This window comes from Cyprinodon tularosa, unplaced genomic scaffold (assembly GCF_016077235.1).
Source record: "Cyprinodon tularosa strain WSP-4 unplaced genomic scaffold, ASM1607723v1 ctg15, whole genome shotgun sequence".
In the NCBI taxonomy this organism is placed as follows: Eukaryota; Metazoa; Chordata; class Actinopteri; order Cyprinodontiformes; family Cyprinodontidae; genus Cyprinodon; species Cyprinodon tularosa.
Window position 1 is genome coordinate 272,513 of NW_024038331.1, and position 22,467 is coordinate 294,979.

Genomic DNA, 22,467 nt, shown 5'->3' on the forward strand with positions numbered 1-22,467 from the left:
TTAGTTTTTGTATTATCATTGCCTTAACAAACTGCCAAAATCAAGGTAAAATCCAATAAATTTATATTTTTTGCAGGGTTTTTTTCCAGTATAGGGGCCATAACAGGGGCCAGGATCTGTTCTATAGCAGCATTGGTCCCTGTTGGCCCATGTATTGATTTGAAAAAGTGTGAATTACTGAATAATATCAGTTATAATTGAAACAAGGTAAGTGAAGAGAGTGAAAAATGAATGTACACCTTTTGTAAAAAGCATAAAAAGAATAAAACATTGTTCCACATTCCTGATAACTTAAAAAAATAAGTGTTTGTTTGCATTAGTGTACCACAGCAATAAATAATCAACATAAAAGTAGGGGGAAAATAATTGTAGCTTTAACGTTAAAAAATAAGATAAAATACTTTTAAAAGACTACCTGCCAATAGCTTCTCATACACTGGATGTGATAAAAAAAAAATGAAAAAACTGATTTAAATTTCTTTTTTAGTCTTTAATATGTACAAAATGCTTTCATCAAGCAGTCACTATAATAGCAGTATAATTTATAAGAAACAAAGAACTATTTTTTACTATTTCATCTTTAGAAGCAAAGTCTAAGAAAAACCTCCACAAAAAGCACAATCGTTTTGAAATATTTTTTATTCATTTTTCAAATGATTCATTTGACTTTTCTTTGTTGTATAATTTAAAAGACAAATACATTGCTAGTTTTGTGGTTTATATGTAAGGCTGACTGATGACAAACCATCAGAGATGAGACGTCATTCAACATGAATGAAACCTGAGGAAAGTATAGTGGTAAAAGATTAAACTGATATCAAAAGATAAAAAACAATGAGTTCACGAATGGAAATGGTTCACTTCTTTCATTGTAATCTCTCTGATTGCACTAACAGTGTTGCCAAACCTATAAAAGCATATCAGAGGGATAAATCTGTTTAAATTGAGGCACAGCAGGTGGTTTCTACCAACTCATGTTGTTTTAAAACATATAACACATTTATTCCTCAAATGTTTTCCTGTACATTTCCACATATCTCTCATTCAAGTACCTCTGAAGCTCCGATCTAAGAGGCAACATGAATCAGGCGATGGAAATGAAAATATCAAGTAAATTTTTTATAAATAACATAATGTTTTTGTGGTTCACAGATGTGTAAAATTTCCTCATTTTCATCCAAAGTGCAGATACATAAATTCAAGTGCAGACAGGCTTAGATATATTTAACTTTTACAGAAAGATACAAATCTCTAATGAAAAATTATTCCAACAAAATCAAGACATTGGCACACTCACTACATATGAGTGCAATAGGCAGAATTTTTATTTTGCTCACCTTTATTTCATTATTTCACCTTTTACCATTAAAGGTTAAGCATGTCTAATTTATATTTGTGTCATCATTTTAAGACATTTCGGATGTGTCTTTGGCAGATCTTGGTAGAAGCCTTACATCTTTACATCATTTTGGGCTTAATTTATTTAGAAAATAAAAAAAAATAAAGTAGAGCGGGGAAAATGTCTGCAAAAAAGACCAGGTCTACCAGAGATACATTAAATGGAAGTCGGAAGGAGATAACAGGCAATGGAAGATCAAGTTAATTTCTGAGTGCCTCCAAGTCACAAAGAAAAACAAAGCAAACTGGCTTTAGAAGGTGATATGCTCAAAAAGTGCCTTTCTTCTTGTCAATGTTTTTTTATTGACTAAAAATATCTTAAAAATCACAGTCTAAATGAAATGTTTACTTCACAAATGGTCAGTAATCAACATTAAGGCTCATGAAATTACCGCAGTGTAGATTAGATTTAAAAACATTAACCGTGTGTCACAAATATCATCATGTGTTTCTAACTAATACCAGTACTAGCATAGCAACAGTGAAGATTTCCTGCACCCCATCTTTTCAGACTGCCTTACAATTTGTAAAAATCTCAAAACAGTAAAAAAAAAAAAAAAACTGTTTTAGTGCACAATATCAAATATGTCCGAGCTCATTTTAACTGAGCTTTGCACAAGAGATCACCTTCTTACTAACAAGAGCTAATAAGGATACAAAACATAATTATAATTTTCTTTTTATTATTTAAAATGATGTGCTGCAACTTTTGAGGCTTCCATCCATTATGTAAAAAAGAAAATACAAAAAAAACAGCGACAATTGCTTCAACACAAAAAAATATATAAAATATTTCCAAACTTCTTCAACCTAGTTTCATACAAAAACATAACCTTCCTCCAAACAATGGCTTGTAAAATCACACGGCCTCTTAAGAAAAAGAAACCCAGAGGGTTGGTGGTCAATAAGCGTCTTTCCCATCTAATCTGGTTTAATGTGCCTCGCAGGCATCACAGGATGGCCTCCTGCCAAACTTTATGGTTATGTAATCGGGTCTACTCTAACGGATGAGCTGAGCTCCCTCCATGTGATAGCAAGGTCAGTTACTGTGAGTCGATTGCAGTAACACTGTTGCTTGAAGACACTGAATAGACCTGCGTAGCAGGGCTGCCGCAAGGAGAGGGGAGAAAATCCTCAGTCGGTTTCTGGTTCTCATGTTCCTCCCTGATACATGAATGAGACCCGCTTATGGGGTTAGTCCTTTTTGGAAATCTTTGCCCTTCTGAGCAGTTGTCCATTTCTGCTGTTTTGTCCTCTAGCGTGGTCAGATTTTCAGGCGATAGAGGAAGACATGTAGAAGTAAGGCAGCTCTCGTGTTCTTCATGCTGACGACAGCTCTGCTTAGCTGGGACTGACGCTGTGACATCTGGGTCTGACCAGCTCAGCTTCCTTTTCTGCAGAGGAAAGATAGAACCAAATATAACTACTGTGACAAAGGTCTTATAGGAAATTAAAAAACATACTTGAATTATGAAACACTGGACTACAGATAAACCAGTTTCCAAGACTAAACATGGCTGAACATAAACTCTCTTCTCTTTAAAGAACACTGGTTTACTTTATATAATGTCATTAATGCACAAAATCTCTGTCTAATTAATTTATTGATGGCCTTTGAATTTCGGGGGCATTTTGTCACAACCACAAACGTGAATATAAGGTATAGTTTTCTGTATTAGACTAATTTTTGCATTATTAAGAAATTAAAGTAAAAAATTTCCAAATAAAAATCTGAAAAGAATGGACATAGTTTTGTATTTATTCTGAGTTGCTCACAGAATGTAGCTGAGACCCCGATGTAATGATGGCATTGTTCGAGATGGGAAGTAAATCCCTGCTGCAGTGTAAAATCTTTAACTTTTTCTTCCAGAATCGCCCAGGCGTTAGTTCCATCCACATACTGTTCCCAAACCATCAAGTAGGCTGGCCAGTTAGTTGCATTTGCATTATAAACATAATTTAACAGATGAGGTACTAAGTTACTTTACATTAACCCAGAGAAAGAACTGACTTTCTCACTCCAAACCTTTAGGTGGCAGTAATACGCTTAAAATAGGTTTGGCGCCACACCGAAGAATAGATGAAACAGCCGCTAGCACACAGATCTATGTAGAGGTAGAAGTAAATGCTTGTCACTACCTGATCTGTATCGGAAATACGATCCGCACCATCCGCTCAGTTGCGCAACCAGATATACATCTGGGTCGGCCTCGATTTTAATTTGTAGAAAATACCTACACCGTATTAAACTATAACATGTTAAAGGTTAATAATATATAATAAAGTATTTCCTGAGAAAGTATATGCCTTTGTTTTATCACTAGTCTATGTCGGAAATGAAATGCTACGCTACTTCCTGGAGCTAACTTTTTTGACATCTATTTGAGTTTTATTTTTTTCCATTTGTGGTTACCTTATGGTATATGTTGCATTATATAAAGAGAGAAATAAGTAAAGAAAAAAAATGCTTTAGTCATATTTTGTCGGACTGCTCTGAGCATGTCCGATGATATTGTCAGAAGACCAGTTTAACGGATAAAATGAAAAAAACATTCGAAATGTCTCAGAAAAGTAATAAAACAATTTTATTTTTTACTTTATTCGCATTCTTTAGTGATTTAAGGATAGAAATAATTTTATAACCATGATTACATTATTTATGGCGGCGTGGATGAATATCTGCTTGCACATGCGGAAATGAGCCGATGGTACGGATCATGCTTCCGTAACGGATCGGGTAGCGACGGTGCTTTTCCCACACAACAGTACCAGTAAAATTCTGCAACTATGGACTCTGGAAAAGCAAACTATCAATGTTATAAAAAGCTTTCATTGTTAACGTAAAGATTAAAATGAAATTGGAATTATGATTTTTGGCAAAACCTTTCAGCCCTGCAACATGAGACCGCCACCACCGTGTTTCATTGTCGGAATCGTATGATCAGACAAACGTGCCACATGAATTTCCCACTTCTCATAGTTTCGAATTTTGGCTTAAAAAACAAACTGAATTAAATTCCTTTGAGTAGAACATTAATTATGACCTTATTCTCCAAACCATTTTAATTTATTTATTTGGTCTTAGTGTCTTTATGCTGCTGTTACAACTGTCAAGCTTAAAAAGAACAACTGGATTTAAAGTCAGCTTAAATTATACTTAGGAGGACTATTTTCCCACTTGGGTTGAAAAAAGTTTTATTAATTAGAGAAAATGAGACCAAACACAAAACATGCTACCCTTTTCTGATTTTACTGTCTCAAAAAAAAAAAAAAAAAAATCAGAATCAGCATCATTTCATATCTGCTTCGTGCAACATGTGGTTAATTTTGCAGCTGAATCAAAAATGTCACCTTGACAGGAATGTGGAGTTGGTTTTTCTTCCAGTGTGAGGTGAGTGTGGGAGTGCTGGTCGGCTTGGGTTTGTCCACAGGCTTGAATGACTCCTGAGGGAGCCACATTTTGAGCAGCATTTCTATCTGCAGCAGATTCTGGAGGTATTTCTCACTGCAGCAAAGAAATCAACGACATTAATAACATGTTTATGGCTTATTAAATGTATACATAGGTGTAACTAACCAGAATGTTTCACATGTACAATAAAAGAGAACATGAGCAACTACAACAACAATTGTAAAGAGATTATTTTTATTTTTTTCTTACCCCATTTCAGGCTTCTGTAGGACTCCAAGAATTCGCTGTAATCTGTCTATGGCAACACTCTGCTGGAAGCTGGTTAAACCTATAAAAATATATCAGAATGTCAGAAAAACTGGGTTTTTATTACTTTTAGTCAATAATATTAGCTTCTTATTAATCCACATACCTTTCTCAAAGCGTCCAGTTTTTAATCCCTTTAGAAGCTCAAGCAAAGGGTGGGTATATCTGTGCAAATCAGCGCACTAATAAAAAAGTAAAGGCAAGTGTTATGAAAATAAAAAACACTGGGAAGGTAGAACTAGTTTCAGTGAGGAGGTGCTTACTTTTTTAGCAAATGTCAAATCTCCTGGCGTCGCTGATGATGTTCTGAGTGCAGCTGCTTCAAGAGACAAATGTTTGGCTTCATCAGAGTAGAGCTCAGATTGATGGTCATGAAGCTTTGCATGTAGAGGGCTTTTTAAATCGCTGTCCCCCTCTCCCTCAGAGAAGACATCTGCCTCGTCCTCGGTCTGCTCGTTCTCGCTGGGGGGAAAGCTTGAGGTGGAGGGAAGGGAATCATAAGATGGCCATTTGGAAGATTTGCTCAATGTGTTCATCTGTAGAGACAGAGTTAGAGAGTACATGTTAGGTTTATCATTACAGTTACAGAAATTATCTGCATTAAAACAGCAAAAAACAGCTAGAATCAGCTTTTTAAACACGTATTTTATTACTTTTGTAATATGGTTCTAATAGTAAACAATACCTTTATTTCACAATTCATGCAAAAACATCTCTGATGGTGCTGCATGCATGCCTGCCCAATGCTAACCCAACAGCCAAACAACCGATCCTTCATTATCCTGCAAAATTGTCACTTCTCAAAAACTAACACCATATTTTAGGGGAATTTTATTTTATAAAAAGGAGAAAAAAAATCTATAAATAGAACTGAAGAAAAGGGATGTCCCATGTATTGCAAATTTATCTTTATAGAAATATTACAGTATGCAATAACTGTTAGCTAATCATTAAAGCACAGAACATTCAGAGTTTATAGGTCTGTAATATTTTACAGAGAGATTATGTTTCATCTGTACAAGAAACCTTAAAAAAAGGAGGACACAAGGAGCTTAAATTATTAAGAAACCACAACTAAGTTAACCTGAAGCATGTTTTTAATAATAACTTGTTTAGATAGAATAAATTATTTTTTTTACCAGCTATGAGTAGCTAAAGAAGAAAATTAAGTTTGACGTTTACTGTTAAAAAGAATTCTATATTTTATTCTTCGTTTTTTTTTATTACTTGTTTTCATTTTTTGTTTTTTTTTTGTCCCTTTAAAAAGCTTTAAAGCAGTTTACAGACCACTGCTTTTTCCTTTATTTCCCATCTTAGAACTCAGTATATCTGAAGCATCAAAAGGACTCTTATGTAAAAGTAGGAGAAAAAACGAGCATTGCTTCCTAATTAACCTCTTCATATTTGTAATTAATGTCAAAATAAGGGGAGATTAAACAATGAATGCAATAGGTATTTTTGTTTTATATATTTCCAGATATTTCAAAAGATCAGTCACTCTTTATTCTTCACTAAAGTGCTTAAACAGAAGGATTTCATCTGCATATTATGCAACATACAAATGCTTACCTATTATGAAACCAATATCACTCTGCAGGTTGTACAGAACTGTGAGTAACGTCTGGCCATGTTTGAGCAAATATAACGTAATGATGAAAGTCAGGACAAACTTTGACAGTTTATAACCCTCTGGTGACATCACACAGTGGTCTGGTTCCAACTGGGAGCGAACTCATAAAGTAACATCAGTGTTAAGACACTTTAAGTTTGGCTACAAAGAGTTTTTAACTGCAACATTTCTGATAAACATGTTGCACATTTGTTTTATTGTTTGATGATAAGCACTCTGAATTGCCCTGCCATTTAAAACTACTATAAAAAATATTACCAAATACTTATACTGAGAAGCAGTATGCTAAAAAAAAATAATCATGTGGCATTCCTTTGTACTCCAGAAAAGCATCATTTTTTTTTTTTATTGGAACATCAAAAAATACCCATTAGAGTATGAATTATTTAAATTATTTGTATTTAGACCAAACTGCATGCAAGTTTCTATTTTAGCAGCTGGAATTTATTTAATCCTATACAGGGCTGACAAACTACTCTCCCTCTTTCCAAAAAAATTAAATACTGATACATCAAATGAATGAAAAAAGCATTGTTTTTAATTGAAGACAAGAAAACAGAATTCTCAACGTTTATTTATTCTGTTAAGACTAAACTTACATACACTTAAGTAAGTTAAAAGAGGTTTTTGTCTTTTTTATTTGTTTAAATCAAAATGTTTGACCTCCATTAGGAAAGATGCACAACATTGTTTTTATCTATTTTTTTTTTTGTTAGAGTAAAAGCGCTAGTGACCAAGTTTAGTCGAATCAATTGTACGTATCATGGTAAAAGAAACTACAATGGACTAAAGTTGGAATTATGAGGTAAGACTTTCCAGGCTGCAAGCTAATGAAATGATTAGAAGCTGAATCTAGTCAACTTTCCACATTAATCACCTCAGATCAGTGATCAGCATGTCATACTTATGCATTTGATTTTATCCCCTTTCAGAAGGAATATGTTTGTAAATAAGTGTCTATAGGTGCTATAGTCCTAAGATGAGCGAAAAAAGAAACTGGAATAACTTAAAATCCAAATTGGCAGGTAAGACCTGAAGGAAAACCGTAAATTAGCCTGAATCTGAATAGCTCCTAAGTGCCAGACAGGAAAGACAGGAGGTTCCTTACTCTGAATGATTGACATTAGATAGCATCCTGCTTCCCTTACTGCCAACACTATTCAGACAGCACTGATAATGGCGACCGCTGAGGCACTTCTGCTTTGGTGTAAGAGTCCTTATCAGATTGATGAACTCTGATGGACCCTTAGTTTATAATAGCTGCAAATTATTACCAAATCATCATAGAGAGAAATGTCTGCAGAAATATTGGTAAAATCTTGCAAAAGCGTTCCTGTAATTAAACCCAGAAAACTACATGTACAGAAAACATACTTTAAAAGGCATAACGGAGAACCTTGCCCATCAGAAAGAGACAAATTTTCAATAATATAGGTGCAGTTAAAATTCAGCTATTGAGGGGTTACCTCTAAATATGTCCTCAACCCACACATATGAATCACATGTGGACCAGATTCTTCGACCGATGGATGTGATTCAATGTGTTGAAGCAGAGTCCCATTTAAATGTTGCAGGACAGCAGCCCTTGAGGATGAGAGTTTGACCACTATGAAGAAGACCTTCATTTTAGGTGATGTCCAAAACTAATTTGGACATGTTCCACATTGAAACCATGGAACAATCCACCACAAATAAGAACTGGAATGAAACACCATAATGCAGCACGATGTCAGAAGGACTGTCATAAATTATTTATAACTGACTTCTTGTATTATAAAATAATTGAATAGCTGATGAAGGGTTGGCAACGCTGCATTGGCATGGTACTGATACCAAATATTTGTATTGTTTGCACATTTTAAATTGGAAATGTATAGATTATTTGCACATTAAAAGAATACAACCTCAAACAACTAAAATATTATCAAATTGTATTATATTTGTGTTTTTATTTTATTACACAGTTATTTGTTTTCTTATTTAACTAACAGAGAAGGCACATTTCATGTTGAGAAAAAGATTGGGAACTTTTTAATCTTGAGAAATGTAGCTTGTATTGCTTTAAATATTTAGCATTTTTTTAATCACATGGTACAGGATATATTTTCCTGGGTATGGAAGTAGAGTTTAACATTTTTGTATCATGACAACTAGGGCTGAAAAAATTAATTGGGTTTATCATAATAAATCGATTATTGAAAGAATTGTCAACTAATTTAGTAATGATTCATTTTAATTAGACCAAGTTTGTAAAAAAAAAAATAAAATAAATAAAGCAAGTGGAAAAGTTTGAGTTTCACCTGGATCAATTTTGTAAAAAGTTTTCTATAAAAAATCTTTGGCTATCTTTGGCTTATTAATCGACTAATCTAACAGACTAATCGATCTGTAGAACAATAATTAGTTGCAGCCCTAATGACACCCTAAATATGATCATTAAGTCTTACCAGTGGGGGGGGGGAATCAAAACAGCTACTTAAATATTTTCTTTGATCACTGCAACATTAATAGCATAAATAGTATTTATTATTGTTATTTCTATCATTTAGTTTGGTAACTGAACAGACTCAAAATGGCAAAACTGTTTTAAATCCAGTTTTAATAAGGAATATCTAAGACAATAGATAAATAAGATAACTGCCACTAATCAACTCTATGCTAAATAATTTTTTTCTACATCAAAATGAGAATTATTAGAAGTAAGAAGCAAATTACGCAAGAGTTACAAAGGGTTTTCTAGAAAGTTCACCTAAATTAAACCATCGGATGCACACGCACACCCTTATACAACACACCTCTGTTCATACAAAACCTAAGCTCTCATTTCTCTATGAGTTTTCTCATATATCCAACACAATTTAATTAACAGAGAACACAGGTGTGCATTTTATTTTATTTAGATTGAACCCATTATTTATAAACCAATCACTTCTTTAAGCGATGTTTTCTTACTATAATTATATTTATACAACTAAAACTTGTGCAAAAAAGATACATGAACATATAAGTATATATATATATATATATATATATATATATAAATAACAGTGCTCAGTCTTTACCTTTTTGTGTGAAGAGTCCAGAAACTGGGTAGTTGAGGTTGAGGTTTGAGAAAATAAACCGTTTCCTTCCAATCTGGAGACAAACTGAGTCCCGTTCTGTTGTGTTCCGTGCTTCAGTGTTGCGGCTCCTCCCTCTGTTGATAGCTCCGCTCCGAACAAACAGTCCCTACACCAGACAAGCGCACAGCCGCCACACGTGCTTGGAAGAGTTTGATTGGACGAGGAGCCAGAGCGTTCTGATTGGATGAAACCGTAACCAATCAGCTGTATCCTCTGCTTCTGGTTGGCCCGTACACGCTGGGATACCGCCTCACCTCCGTGGACCGCACGTGTCGGTGTTGTGGATCGAGAAAGAGGAACGCTGCACGAGGCTCCTGCTGCTGGCAACGGTTAAAACTTAAGCTCCTCATAACAGGGTCATGTATGACTCTTTTTTTGTGGATGCACACAAATTGAATTGGAAAAAGAAGAAGTCCAGTTTAAATTTGATTTATATAAGATTAGTGTTTTCACATTTTTAAAAATCCTGAAACATACAATTCATTACATCTCCAATTTTAGACCTAATTATCAAGTCTAAAGACAGCAACGTGACTTCAGCAAGGATATAGACATTCCTTTCTATTGTTTTTGTTGTTGTTTTTTTATTGTTAGGGGTGAATTAAACCCAGCTTTGATTAAAGTTGCTGATGAGCAATTGTCATAATACTTTAGTCACTTTGCAGTGGCGGATCTAGAGCAATTTACCAGGGGGGCAGGGTGGGGCCAGTATTTTTTTATGGGGGCACAGAACAAACAAGTGGTAACTACCATTGAGGACACCTTGGTAATTTTCTCTCTATTTTTTTCATTATTTTTTTCTTTTGCAATATATATATATATATATTTTGGCCCCAATACCTGATACTTTGTTGGGCAGTACCGGTCAATACCGATACCATAATAATGCCATCTGTTTTAAAATGATGTGTGTGTGTATATATGAAGAACTGCATACTATTTGGATGTAAAATAATTGCCACCATGGCTTTGTCAAGTTGCTGAATACCTTTGTGAAGCAGGAAAAGGCTAATACAAAGTGAATCCAGTAGAAATTTTGATTGCCTACCTGGAATGGATGACAATAGTTGAATAAACTTTGGGCCCTCAAAATGGTATCAGTGGCCTATTTGCTGGTACTCGCTGATACCGATACCACCATTTTAGTGCTGGATCAGGGCCCCTGTCCGATACTGGTATCGGTATCAGTGCAACACTAATATATATATACTTTAAAAATAAATTTCACTGAAACTGAATGTAGGAGGATGAATTGGGTCTTCTACAAAATTGCAAGGTGTTTAATATTGAGAAGCTTGAGGGTTTGGGCATATGTGCTGCACACCATAAACACACACTGTCGCTATAGTAACTGCCACACACAGGCTATGGATGCAGTTAATGAGTCTATCAGTCATGGCGGTCAATAGAAGTGGTAACTTGCCCTTACTTCAAGAGTCACCATAATGGTCCATCAAAAAGCTTCAGAATTCCCCATTCTTAATTACAACTGTGCAATGTTATATACCATATTAATTTATTTTATATAATTGCTTAAATGTGCATATTTTATCTTGTTATACTTGAACTTATTTGTAGCAATTTGTCCAATTTCATACTTTGACAATGGCTGCACTGGAACGTGTAAAACTAATTTCATTTCATATTAACATGTCTTTAAATAAATAATAAAGCCCCTTGACATATGATGTTGAAATTGCATATTTTTTTTCCATTTCTATCACTTTAGTAATTGACTGCATTGATATTCTACTAAAGGGAAAACAGTGTATGTAGAAAAAGGCTGAGTCGAAACAATCTCTTCTTTGGGGTAAGCTGCAATAAAAGAAGTGAAGAGAGAGATGGAGGGAGAGCAGATAATAAAAAAGGAAGATTTTGCTCCAGAACTGTATGTTTTAAAAGTGAAATGTTTATTGCATGTAACTTGAAGTATTTCGTAAGATTATAATAGAAATATGTTGAAAAGCTAACTTTCCTTAACAAGCGGGAACAGATTAGGCACTATCATCACATAATAATGTAATAGGGCTTGGGTGTCTATTTTAGAAACTGAAGTAAATATGAAGCAACCTATTTCAATTATACGGGAATTTCTTTTGTGATACATTTCTAAGAACTTACATAGAAGCTTCAAAAGAAAGATTACATACAAATCAAGCTTACACGTGTATAATGCCTGACAGTGTCTGGCAGGGAAAGAGGAACAATGAAATGCATTGCCTAGCCTATTCAAAAGTCATAATGGTGTTGCTTTTGCTCAAGACTCTGTAAATGGCCAGATTTAATGAACCAAATCAAAAACATTTTCTAGGGTGCACGCCAATGAACCCACCTAGAAGTGACTGACTCTTTACCTCAGTATTTTTTGGGTCCTGCGTAAGGCCCTGCATGTTTAGTTTAAGTTAGCCACAAAGTCAAGGTTGTAGACCCCTGATCTGAAAGATGAAAAATGAGATCCTATCTTAATATGGATGACGCCCTGGACACCGAAAATAATTTTATCCAACAGAAAATCGTAGCATAAAAGATTGTCACTTAGTGCTCATTTTGAGAATATCATTTTCTGCAAGAGGGTTTGCATAGCTCTGCCAGAGATAGACGCACAGAGAATCACAGAATCGGGGCAGACTCAGACATATAAAATCAGTTCATCATTTCAATAAACAGAATACCTTATACATAATTGGAGCTCAGAAAGTAAAATAGCGATCCTATTTTGGCCTAAAAAAAATCCAAAAACAACAAGGGAACCAAATAACAAAAACAAAAAGTACAGCTTATAACGCTCCCCTATATATGATAAATAATAAAAAACTTTGACAAGCTTCACGAAACACTCTAACCTCTCACTGCTTCAACCAGCCGTCCCACAGTCCCATTTCATTTTTATTATATTATTTTATTATGTTTATTATAGTATATCTTCTATCTGTTCTCTTAAGACCAGGCTGGTCATGAAGTGGGGCTTTTCTCTAAAGTCACGCCTTTTTTTGTTTTAATTGTACTTTGTATAATCCGACACAGTTTCAGTTTCTAGTGCACTAAGAGAAAGGTGAAAAAAATCTGCACAGATCATGAAAGGCTCACACTATACTTAACAGAAGGCTCCCTATTCAGTTACTTGACATGAAAAAAAAATTGTATCGGAGATTACCATTGTTAACTAACCTAAAAGATAACAGTAATTTCTAAATAGTTGTCAGGTATTATGCACTTGAAATTAGATAATAGAGTTGGTTTGTCTTATTTTTTATGTTTATTTACCGTAATGCAAATCATCTCATTTGATCTGCACATTGTGTCACCCACCTACTCTAATTGAAGGAAAATTAACTTACTTAACATTTTAATTTTTTAGGTCGGTTTTCAGTGCAGCTTCTATAACTTGAGCTATAGGACCTCTTCTACACGGGCATTGGCCCGTGTTGACCCCTGTCTAGAACCGCTAATACCAGTTTGCAATTCATTGAATGCAGTATATAGCTGTGAACTGTTTTGTAATTTTACAGCTTGAAATGCAAAGAAATAAATTTTGAATGATGCATTACTTCCAGCAGATAAAGCACCACAAAAATCATTCTGTGTTAAGTTTGTCTCTGCAGTTCAGATATGAGACTGAAATCTGTCAAATTGGCTGCGTTCGATTAAAAAACAGGCTGGTTGTTTGCTCATCATATTTAGTTATAAGTTAGTCACAATTTAATCAGACTTGCACACAACCACACAGGATAAATGATTGTCCAATGGCTGCAGCGCATTTGCACTTCTTTCAATGTGTTTCTTATTAAATCGGGGGCAGTAACACTTCCATTTGCAAATGTGTTTATTTAGAGTTTAAAAATAGGGAGATACATATATGCTCATTATTGCTGTGGCAAAACAATGAGAAAATCCTTCTGTTGTTCCTGCTTGAAACTAGAACTCTATTAACTATAGTCTAAGTCAATCAAACACAATAATTGAATCTGATTCAGCAGAAATTAGGTCCGATAATTAAGCTCTTTGCCTCGGGAATGACATCACATATGGTCCAACTTTGACTCAGTCAAATTGGATCCACAAATAGCATTTAAACATTGTATTCTCTTCATAAATGTATAAGTATATTGTTTTGTATCCACACATGGCAGCCATATTAGATGTTGAAGTCAGGATCAGTAGAAAACCTGAAAATGAAAATTATTAATCACAAAGAAGAATGAATGTCTGTCTGGTCATTTGGATTATAATTATAATTAATTAACAAATAAAAACAGCTTTACTTTACTTGAACTCAGACATTTTTTTCAAGGCTCAACTTGAAATATTTGTAATACATAAGTCTAAAAGAATTGCATTATAGCACAAACACTTAAAGGGTGAACAACTTCTCCAGAGCATATGTAAAGCTGAAAGAGAGGATGTAGAAATGACATTAAACTAGTGAAACAAAAAGATGATTTTTATAATTAGCATGAATATAACTAAAAGGATTATAAAGAGAGTAACAAGAAACAGAAAGCAAGGAAAATGAGAGTGCTACTGTAATCCTGGGTGTTGGGGAGAAAGTTCAAACATTTTAAGAGAAGTGTTTAACAATCGATCTACTGTATCCTTAACCTGAAAGATCAAACAACCAGAGTTCCCCAACTGACTGTACATTACAAGCTTCTTGATGTTTGCACAGGTACGCTTAGTTGGGGATTTTTTTTTTTTTTGCATCACAGCAGATACTGTGACCATGCAACCTTTAATGGCCACAAGCCCCTGGGCTGATAAAAAGCCATGAAAGCAAACATATAATGCCATTACCGAAGGCCATTCATATAAACAGGCAAGTCAGGGGGTATATGGTAGTTTAGCTTGATTTGTTGAAAGTTCACTCAGTTTCTGAGATTTTCTCAGATTCTCAGGTCACACTGTTGAAACCAACTGAAACCAAAATTTGTGTTCCCTGAGCAGTATCGAAACATTTGAAATGTTCGTCTTTATTACAAAGAGGTGAGGTAAAGTGAGGTAAACTAAGCTAAGCTTACGTAAGGCAAATCACAGGTCACACTGTCTCACAATTGAAACCAAAACTGGTGTGCAGGAAGGTAAGGTAAGGAAAGGTGAGGTAAGGTAAATAAAGTCTCAGGTCACACATATATCACATAGATCTAGATTAGAAAACAGCCTTTTCTAATTTAGATCTCTTCAGCCTCTGTGTTTGTTCCAAAGCATCCCAACAGCATTATCCTGCCACTACCATGTTTCGCATTTTAGACTTTGTGTTGAGGGCAAAATATGGTTCAGCTACAACAAAGACTTCAGCTTTGGTCTCATCTAATGAGCTGGATAATGGTAAGATATGTGAGCTATATGACCACACTCTCTTTTTGTTTCTCAGGTGTTAATAAAATTAACAACAGTTGTACTAGAGGGGCAACAACGACACGACCATCAAAACCGGAATGATTTTACAGGTGGAGGCCACTGACAAATTTTTCCCTCCTCATCTTTTCTGACTCTTTTTCACCAGTTTTTCATTTGGCTAGGGTCACTGTCACTACTATTAACAATGAGAAACAGACTTCACCAGGGTGGCCTGAGGGCCCGACGTCCTCTTGTGGGCCCTGTGCTCATTTTCCACAGAACACTGCAATTGGCAAGTCCGCCACAGGCACGCTGTGCTTTTCACAGATGAGAGCAGGTTCACCCTGAGCACATGTGACAGACGTGAAAGGGTCTGGAGAAGCCGTGGAGAACGTTATGCTGCTTGTGACATCGTTCAGCACGACCGGTTTGGTGGTGGGTCAGTGATGGTCTCGGGAGGCATAGCCATGGAGAGACGCACAGACCTATACAGGCTAGACCATGGCACCCTGACTGCCATTAGGTATCGGGATGAAATCCTTGAACCCATTGTCAGACCCTATGCTGGTGCAGTGGGTCCTGGGTTCCTCTTAGTGCACAACAATGCCCGGCCTCATGTGGCGAGAGTATGCAGGCAGTTCCTGGAGGATGAAGGAATTGATACCATTGTTTGGCCCCCACGCTCGCCTGACCTAAATCCAATAGAACACCTCTGGGACATTATGTTTCGATCCATCCGACGCAACATGGACTAGCCTGCCTTATCATTTTTTCAATGTAATTTTTGGGGTGTCTTTGAATTCAGCCCTCTGTAGGTTGATTATTTTCATTTCCATCAAATGATGTGGCATCATTTTGTTCCTAACACATCACCAAGTCCATATAAGTATAAATAAACAGCAGGATTTTCCCCCATAATTGAGATCTGATGTGTTTTCAAGTGTCCCTTTCATTTTTTTGAGCAGTGTATTTTGTTATTTGTATCTTTAGTATGCCTGTATGATTCATTCAAAGATTCCAACATGGACACTGCATTCTGACTATCTAGCTTTCTAGCATGTAACTGCTAACAGATTGTGCTGCAGCTCCAAGAGTCATTATTCATAGAATCAATTAGTATCTAACTGTAAGAATTTGAAGTATTTTATTCAAACTTCCTTGCTATATAGAGCAGGCAAAAAAAAAAAAAAATCTATATTCAAAGCCAATTTCATGTTATTTTGGCAGCCATAAAATGAACCCTGTTATATTATTTTTGCACTGGAATAAAAATGATTTATTGATATACTCATATAGCACCATCTATGGCTTCCTGTTGCAAAGATAAGCTTTGGTCTCCATAGCAACTATCCATATTATCATCATGCTAACGTGTTTGGCTTCAATATCAAGAAAACATTTTGGTCCCACAAGGACATGAAAAAAATATTTCTGCATTAATTTTCTGTTAATAGCGATATGACAAAATCAAAGTTATTCCCTTTTTACATGTAAGACATTAAAAAAGAGGAAATGTCTGAAGCTTAGAAAATACTTGTGTTTTTATTTGCTAATCTAATGAAAAATTTCCTTTTTCTATGCGACACTAACATATTTCAAGCAAAGGAATTCTATATTATAATTTAGCAATTTGTTCATTTTTGTATGACCATCAACAAATCAGTTGTGATAAACTGAGAAATCAAAGCTTTCATTAACTTTTTGCTGACAAAAAAATAGCAAGAAAACTTACTTTTTATTTCCATATTTATTTTTTAGGCCTAAGACCGGTTAAGCTTTCATTTCTTAAAATGTTTAAATTCTAAGCTAGCGGCCTAAAGGCACAATTGTAAATCAACTAGGCTCTATTTTTCTTAGATACAATCATAAATGTAAAATATTTGATAGGATCTCTATAAAAGCTAGAGACATAAATGTTAGATTTATTCATTTTATTGATTGGTGCCAAATGAACCAAATGGATGACTTGCCAGTAGAACATTTCTGTGATCTGCCTTGGGCTGCAGGATAGAAACACAACCTCATGACTGCAAAGATACGAAGTGTGGTTAAAATACTTATTTCCCTTTGTGAATCAAGCATGAGGCTGAATATATTACAGCATCCTGTGGTGAGAGCTTAATGAATATACAGCAAGGGTCAGCTTGGCTAATAGAAATATATGTACAAATGCATACTTCCTGCAGAAAATCTGGTCTCTTATCTGAGGGCTTAATAGCACATAGCCCAAGATATTGCAGAAGCCAAGATACTCATGACATTGATGGTTGAACAAAAGTCTCAAATACAACAACATAGGGAATTTATTAAGCAGGCGTTCAAAGTAATGTATGAATTTACATCTATAAACCTTTTTGAAACTTGCTCTTAACCATATTACTTTTTCTACAAGTCCCATCAGGTGTAACACAGACCAAGCGTTTCTCTTCGGTTAGTGAGTTCATCATTATTGTCCTTTCAGTCTCCCTAACAGCCGAGCCAGGGATCCTCTCTGTTTGTTTTAGAGACAAAGGCAATCTTTCGAGCCATTTCCATGTGGTAAATGCGTCTGCAGTTCTCAAAGTTCTTCCGCTGTCGCTCTCGACAGGGCTTCTCAAAGTAGCGTCTGCGCTTCACCGTGTCGATGATTCCATCCTGGGTTAGGACCCTGAAGAACATGAAGGGAAAAAATAGGTGAAAACATGTAGGTAAGGAAACACTACATTAAAATTAAAGCCCTGGGAAGCTATACTATAACTATTCCCAATAAAACAACCTCTTTAAAATAAATGTACCTTAACGTTTTTGATTTATTTTCTACTCAGTTTTTGGAAACTTCTAATCAGTGTAATCAGATATAGAAACAATTTATCTGAAATCTTTGACTTTGTGTTTCCCTGGCTATAATTAAAATTGGCACGCTCTTCTTTTGACGACCATCGACCAGAATCAACAAGGACCCCTACAGTAAGGAGGATGGAAAGTAGGGTAAAACAAAAATTCACTACAGTAATCAACTAGTATTATGGCAGGCAGTCATACTGAGGGAGAAAGCATTCCCATACACTACCTAAAAACATCTGAGGTTTGTTTAACTAACTAAAACCATAAGCTTTGGTCGAATTAACCTGGATTTTGAGTTAAAAAAAAGAATGAATATTTGGGAAACAAACATTATATGGTGATTATGAGACTGTGGGCCGGCTTACCTTTCAAAGTCCCTGAAAACCTAAAAGTACTCTAAGAAACACCAGAATATGAACATTAAAAATAAAAATCAACCTCAAATCAATCTTGATTAAATCTTGGTGCTACATTGGATTCCATTTAGGTTTTGGTGCTCACATTTAAAGGTTATTTATTTCATTTAAACTCGATCCAAGGCACAAACTTTAGCAGAGACTTTTATTACTTCCTGAATAATAAACTGCAATAACCTGCCTTCTAGTTTTCTAAAAGAAATCGAAACCTTCCGTAAAACTCAAATGACTTTGCACTTGATGAATAACTTGAAGGTGATATTGACTTTTGAGATAGATAAGGGTTGAATATTTTATTGCATTATTCAAAAATGCTTTTAATGCAAAATTCAGTCAGATATGTCTTGGTTTGAGAAATATCTGCAAGTAAAAACAGAAGCTCACAGTGATGCATTTTTTCTACATTTGGATGGATGGATGGGAAGCCCCACTGTTGTATACTTATGATGGCAAATGTTTTAATACAATTAATTGAGCACTATACCGTTTCTTTATAACAAGAGTCACATCATTACGTCTCCACAGTTCGCTGCATATTTATTATTATTATTAGTTTATAATTTAATCACATGAACGATCATCTTGTGTAACGAAACAGAGGAAACCCGTTAGGTCACTTCTCCTGCGCAGCCGCACTCTTTGACATTGAGCTGATCGCTAACATTTAAGATTCATTTTATTCACCTTTAGTTCCCCTGACATCAGCTAAAGCAACATCAACGTTAACTAGAAAGACTTTAACCTGTTTAAGATCTTGTACGCTGCATCAACGTTACCATCTTGTACCATCACCGTCCGGGCTACGAAGCGTAGGTGCCGCGACATGTTGGAAGTATGTCCTTCCCCTATGTCTTTCCGGAGTGTAACGCCGAGCTGTAAATGGTTCCGGGTTGAAGAATATGGCGGTTAAAAACTACGCTAAATACTATCGCTAGGTGGCGCGTGACTCAAATATCCATTTAATTCCAATGTTATTTGGCAGTTTAATGAAATGATATTCTATTTCTACAAAATATTGTATAAAGTAAGAGTTGTTCAGCAGACAGAACATGACCAATGGAATAGATTTTAGGCACTTGCTTTAAATTATGTTTTTTGATGTTTACTTCTGTTTAGACTGTTTTTGGAATGACATGAAATATTTCAAAAATGTTAAAAAAGTTTTCAAAAGTTTTCCAAATGTCCACTTAAAGGTGACAAATCATATTAAGGATTTTTTTAATTGCTAAAACAGGAAGGAAATTCTGATTTTATTATTATTTTTTGCAACACAATAAATAACAGAGTAAAATAATACATTGAAAATTAAATAAGCTGAGATATACATATAAGGGTGACACGAGAAAGCAAAGGCATAAAGCTGTATAGGATGCAGTATTTTAAATAGCACTGCAAGTTATTTTCGTGATATATCAGTCTATTAGAACATATGCTTTTAAATGATTCCATTTTTTATAGGTTAAAACAAATCTCCTCAGAGTAAAAATAACTATTAAGCTATGCAACTAATATATTATCTATTTTCTGCATAGAAATTAATATCCTTTTATTATCTGAGGTTACAACAACAGTGCTGGTTCTGCAATTTCACCATGTTCCTAAAACACACAATCATAAAAAATTATTAATTCAAATGTGTTACATGTTTGTCCCCCTGTGTTACTGAGATCATGCACATTTATAAATGGATAAAACAGAGCTGTCAAATTTTATCTACAGCTCAATCTCACTCTTTGTAAACATTTCTCAGATTTTTCCCCATGGCTCCCATGATAAGCCGTAAAAATAAAAGATCACAATGAGAGAAACATATTTGTCATAGTAGCAGGAAGTCTAGTTAGTGTACTATCAAGTCCATGATAACTGAACTTTATTGATCTCACATTTTTTACCCCTGCATTTAACCCATCACCATGGGGTGCAGTGGGTTGCCACTGCACCCCATTGTGCGGTGCCCAGTAGCAGTGTGGGGTTAAGGGTCTTGTTCAGAGACCCAGAGTGGCAGTCTGTGGGAGTAGGGCTCCAACTCAGAACCTCAGGATTCCAAGCTCTATGCCCTAAACACCAGGCCCATTATCCTCATCTTCCCCTCAACTCTGAGCTGCTACTGATGTCGTGTTGTCTGACTTCCAGGTTTGCTTGTGATGCCATGCTTGTCAAAATTGCATTTGAGTATTATATGTGTCCCATATTTCTGAGAACCTTGTCATTTGAAGCTAGTTCCGATCTTGCACTAAGAACTATATACTGCCTTTCTTCTGCATGTCTGCGTTCAGAGACACTTACCCAACCTGCATAGATCATATCACGAGTCTTTTTGTGAGAAGAATGGTGTGCCTCATGTTTCCTCATTTGATCCAGGTGTGATGAAACCGTCCTGGCAGAGAGTGAGTGTGAGAGAAAGAGGGAGAAATGAAGAGAGAAATAAAATAATAACAGCGTGAGATGTAATACATTCTTACTTCACATGCATGCATGGATAAATTTAGCATCCATCCTAAAATGCATGGTTTATTGTGTACAAGTGAACTGATAATCAAATACACGTATGGGAAGAAAAAGGTATATTAGAATGCAAAAACCTGGTTCCATAAGCAGGGAGAGTCTTAAACTAATACCAACTTAAACAACATTTTGATTTAATTCCAGTATTAAATTTCCCTTTGGTATGCAAAGGTTCTCAGAATGTATTTAGATTATATAAACCTATCTGTTGTATAGCCCCCTTCCAGTGACTACACAGATTTTCTGTCAGGTTTAGCTCCAGATTCTCATTGAATTATTACAAATCTTTAAGTCGCCTCTATTGTAGTGTTTTATCTCTTGCTTATGATTGGATTCACAAGGATTGGTCTTAATGCTCCAATTTTAATGACAAAAAAAAATTCAAATTTTTTTCTTAGGGACACAGCTGTTGCACCTTTATTGATGGGGGATCATATTGAAACAGCTCTTTGGGGAGGAAAAGTTGGGTTAATATGTGCGTAAATGGTGGAAGTTCCACAGGAAAAGCGTGGACAGGCGACAGCAGCTGCTCTTGTTTCTGGTAACTACCTCTTGTTTTTATTGAGTGTGTGTACAACTGTTGTCGCAAAGTATTTGCCTCCTGGGGGACATTATAAATCCCTTTGAAATGTGAACCCCTGGTGGAACTAAAGCACATGTTAAAAGCCTCAAATGCACATTTCTGTCCAAATGTCAACATCTCTTTGAGATGCATGTTTTAGTCTTTTAACAATTGTTACTGCTTGTCTCAGGTCCTGCAATTAAGTTTGAAAATTATTATTATTATTTATGGCATTTGGACTGATATTTCATTGCAATCTTGGGCAATAACACCCACAAAGAAACCAAGCCTTCCTCCAATCTATGTTTTAAGTACAGCACCAGACCCATTTATTAGGCCACCTGGTATAGATATTAAAACAGCTCTAAGCTGTGGTTATGTTTTACAGCAGAGCCATTCTCTTAAAACTGAAAGAACTGTGTGCATCCATAATTTATTCTGATTAATTTCATTCAATTGGGTTACAGCTGGAGTTGGAGGAGGATGTTCTTTTTCCGGGTGGAACATCTAAATAAGTGGTACTCCTAATTGTCAGTCATTCTGGTGATATGTTTACGTAACGCCGTCCTAGGTCCTCGTCCCCATTTTCACTTATGAGCCTGACATAGTGGAAAAATTGCAAATCTTCTTTTGAAAAGTAAGCTTGTATAAGTAATGCGAACAGCAACCTTTAAACAGAGCGTGCACGAGAAGAAATTGGCTCATGCATGCTCACATGCATGTGTTCAATAGGCGTTCTCTCTCGGGAGCGGGTGCAGGGTTGTACATGTGTATTTTTTTTTAAGTGGAGAGGGCGGGTCATTTAAAAAATCCTCCACTATACTTTTAAATAAATTGCTTTAATTGGTAAAAAAAAAAAAAAAGTACAGGCGATTAAATGAAGTTTAACCCAACATAACTTATTTAACTTGGATAATAAACTAAAGTAAGTTGCAATTTGATTTAATTTCTTGTGACCT

General features: G+C 35.4%; 2 protein-coding genes across 2 annotated transcripts; both read right to left on the bottom strand.

Moving 5' to 3' along the window:
- Positions 1–621: 621 nt before the first annotated feature.
- Positions 622–9,966, bottom strand: ciarta (circadian associated repressor of transcription a). The gene is made up of 6 exons (XM_038279300.1): positions 9,809–9,966; positions 5,380–5,652; positions 5,223–5,298; positions 5,060–5,138; positions 4,750–4,903; positions 622–2,792 (listed from the first exon to the last, which is right to left on the bottom strand). Exons 2-6 carry the CDS (start codon positions 5,650–5,652, stop codon positions 2,442–2,444), a joined length of 933 nt encoding a protein of 310 aa, XP_038135228.1. The 5' UTR covers positions 9,809–9,966; the 3' UTR covers positions 622–2,441.
- Positions 9,967–17,118: 7,152 nt separating this feature from the next.
- mrps21 (mitochondrial ribosomal protein S21) lies at positions 17,119–19,334 on the bottom strand. Its single transcript, XM_038279424.1, has 2 exons — positions 19,184–19,334; positions 17,119–17,849 (listed from the first exon to the last, which is right to left on the bottom strand). The coding sequence occupies exons 1-2, from the start codon at positions 19,264–19,266 to the stop codon at positions 17,669–17,671; spliced, it is 264 nt and encodes an 87-aa protein (XP_038135352.1). The 5' UTR covers positions 19,267–19,334; the 3' UTR covers positions 17,119–17,668.
- Between the last annotated feature and the right edge of the window lie 3,133 nt (positions 19,335–22,467).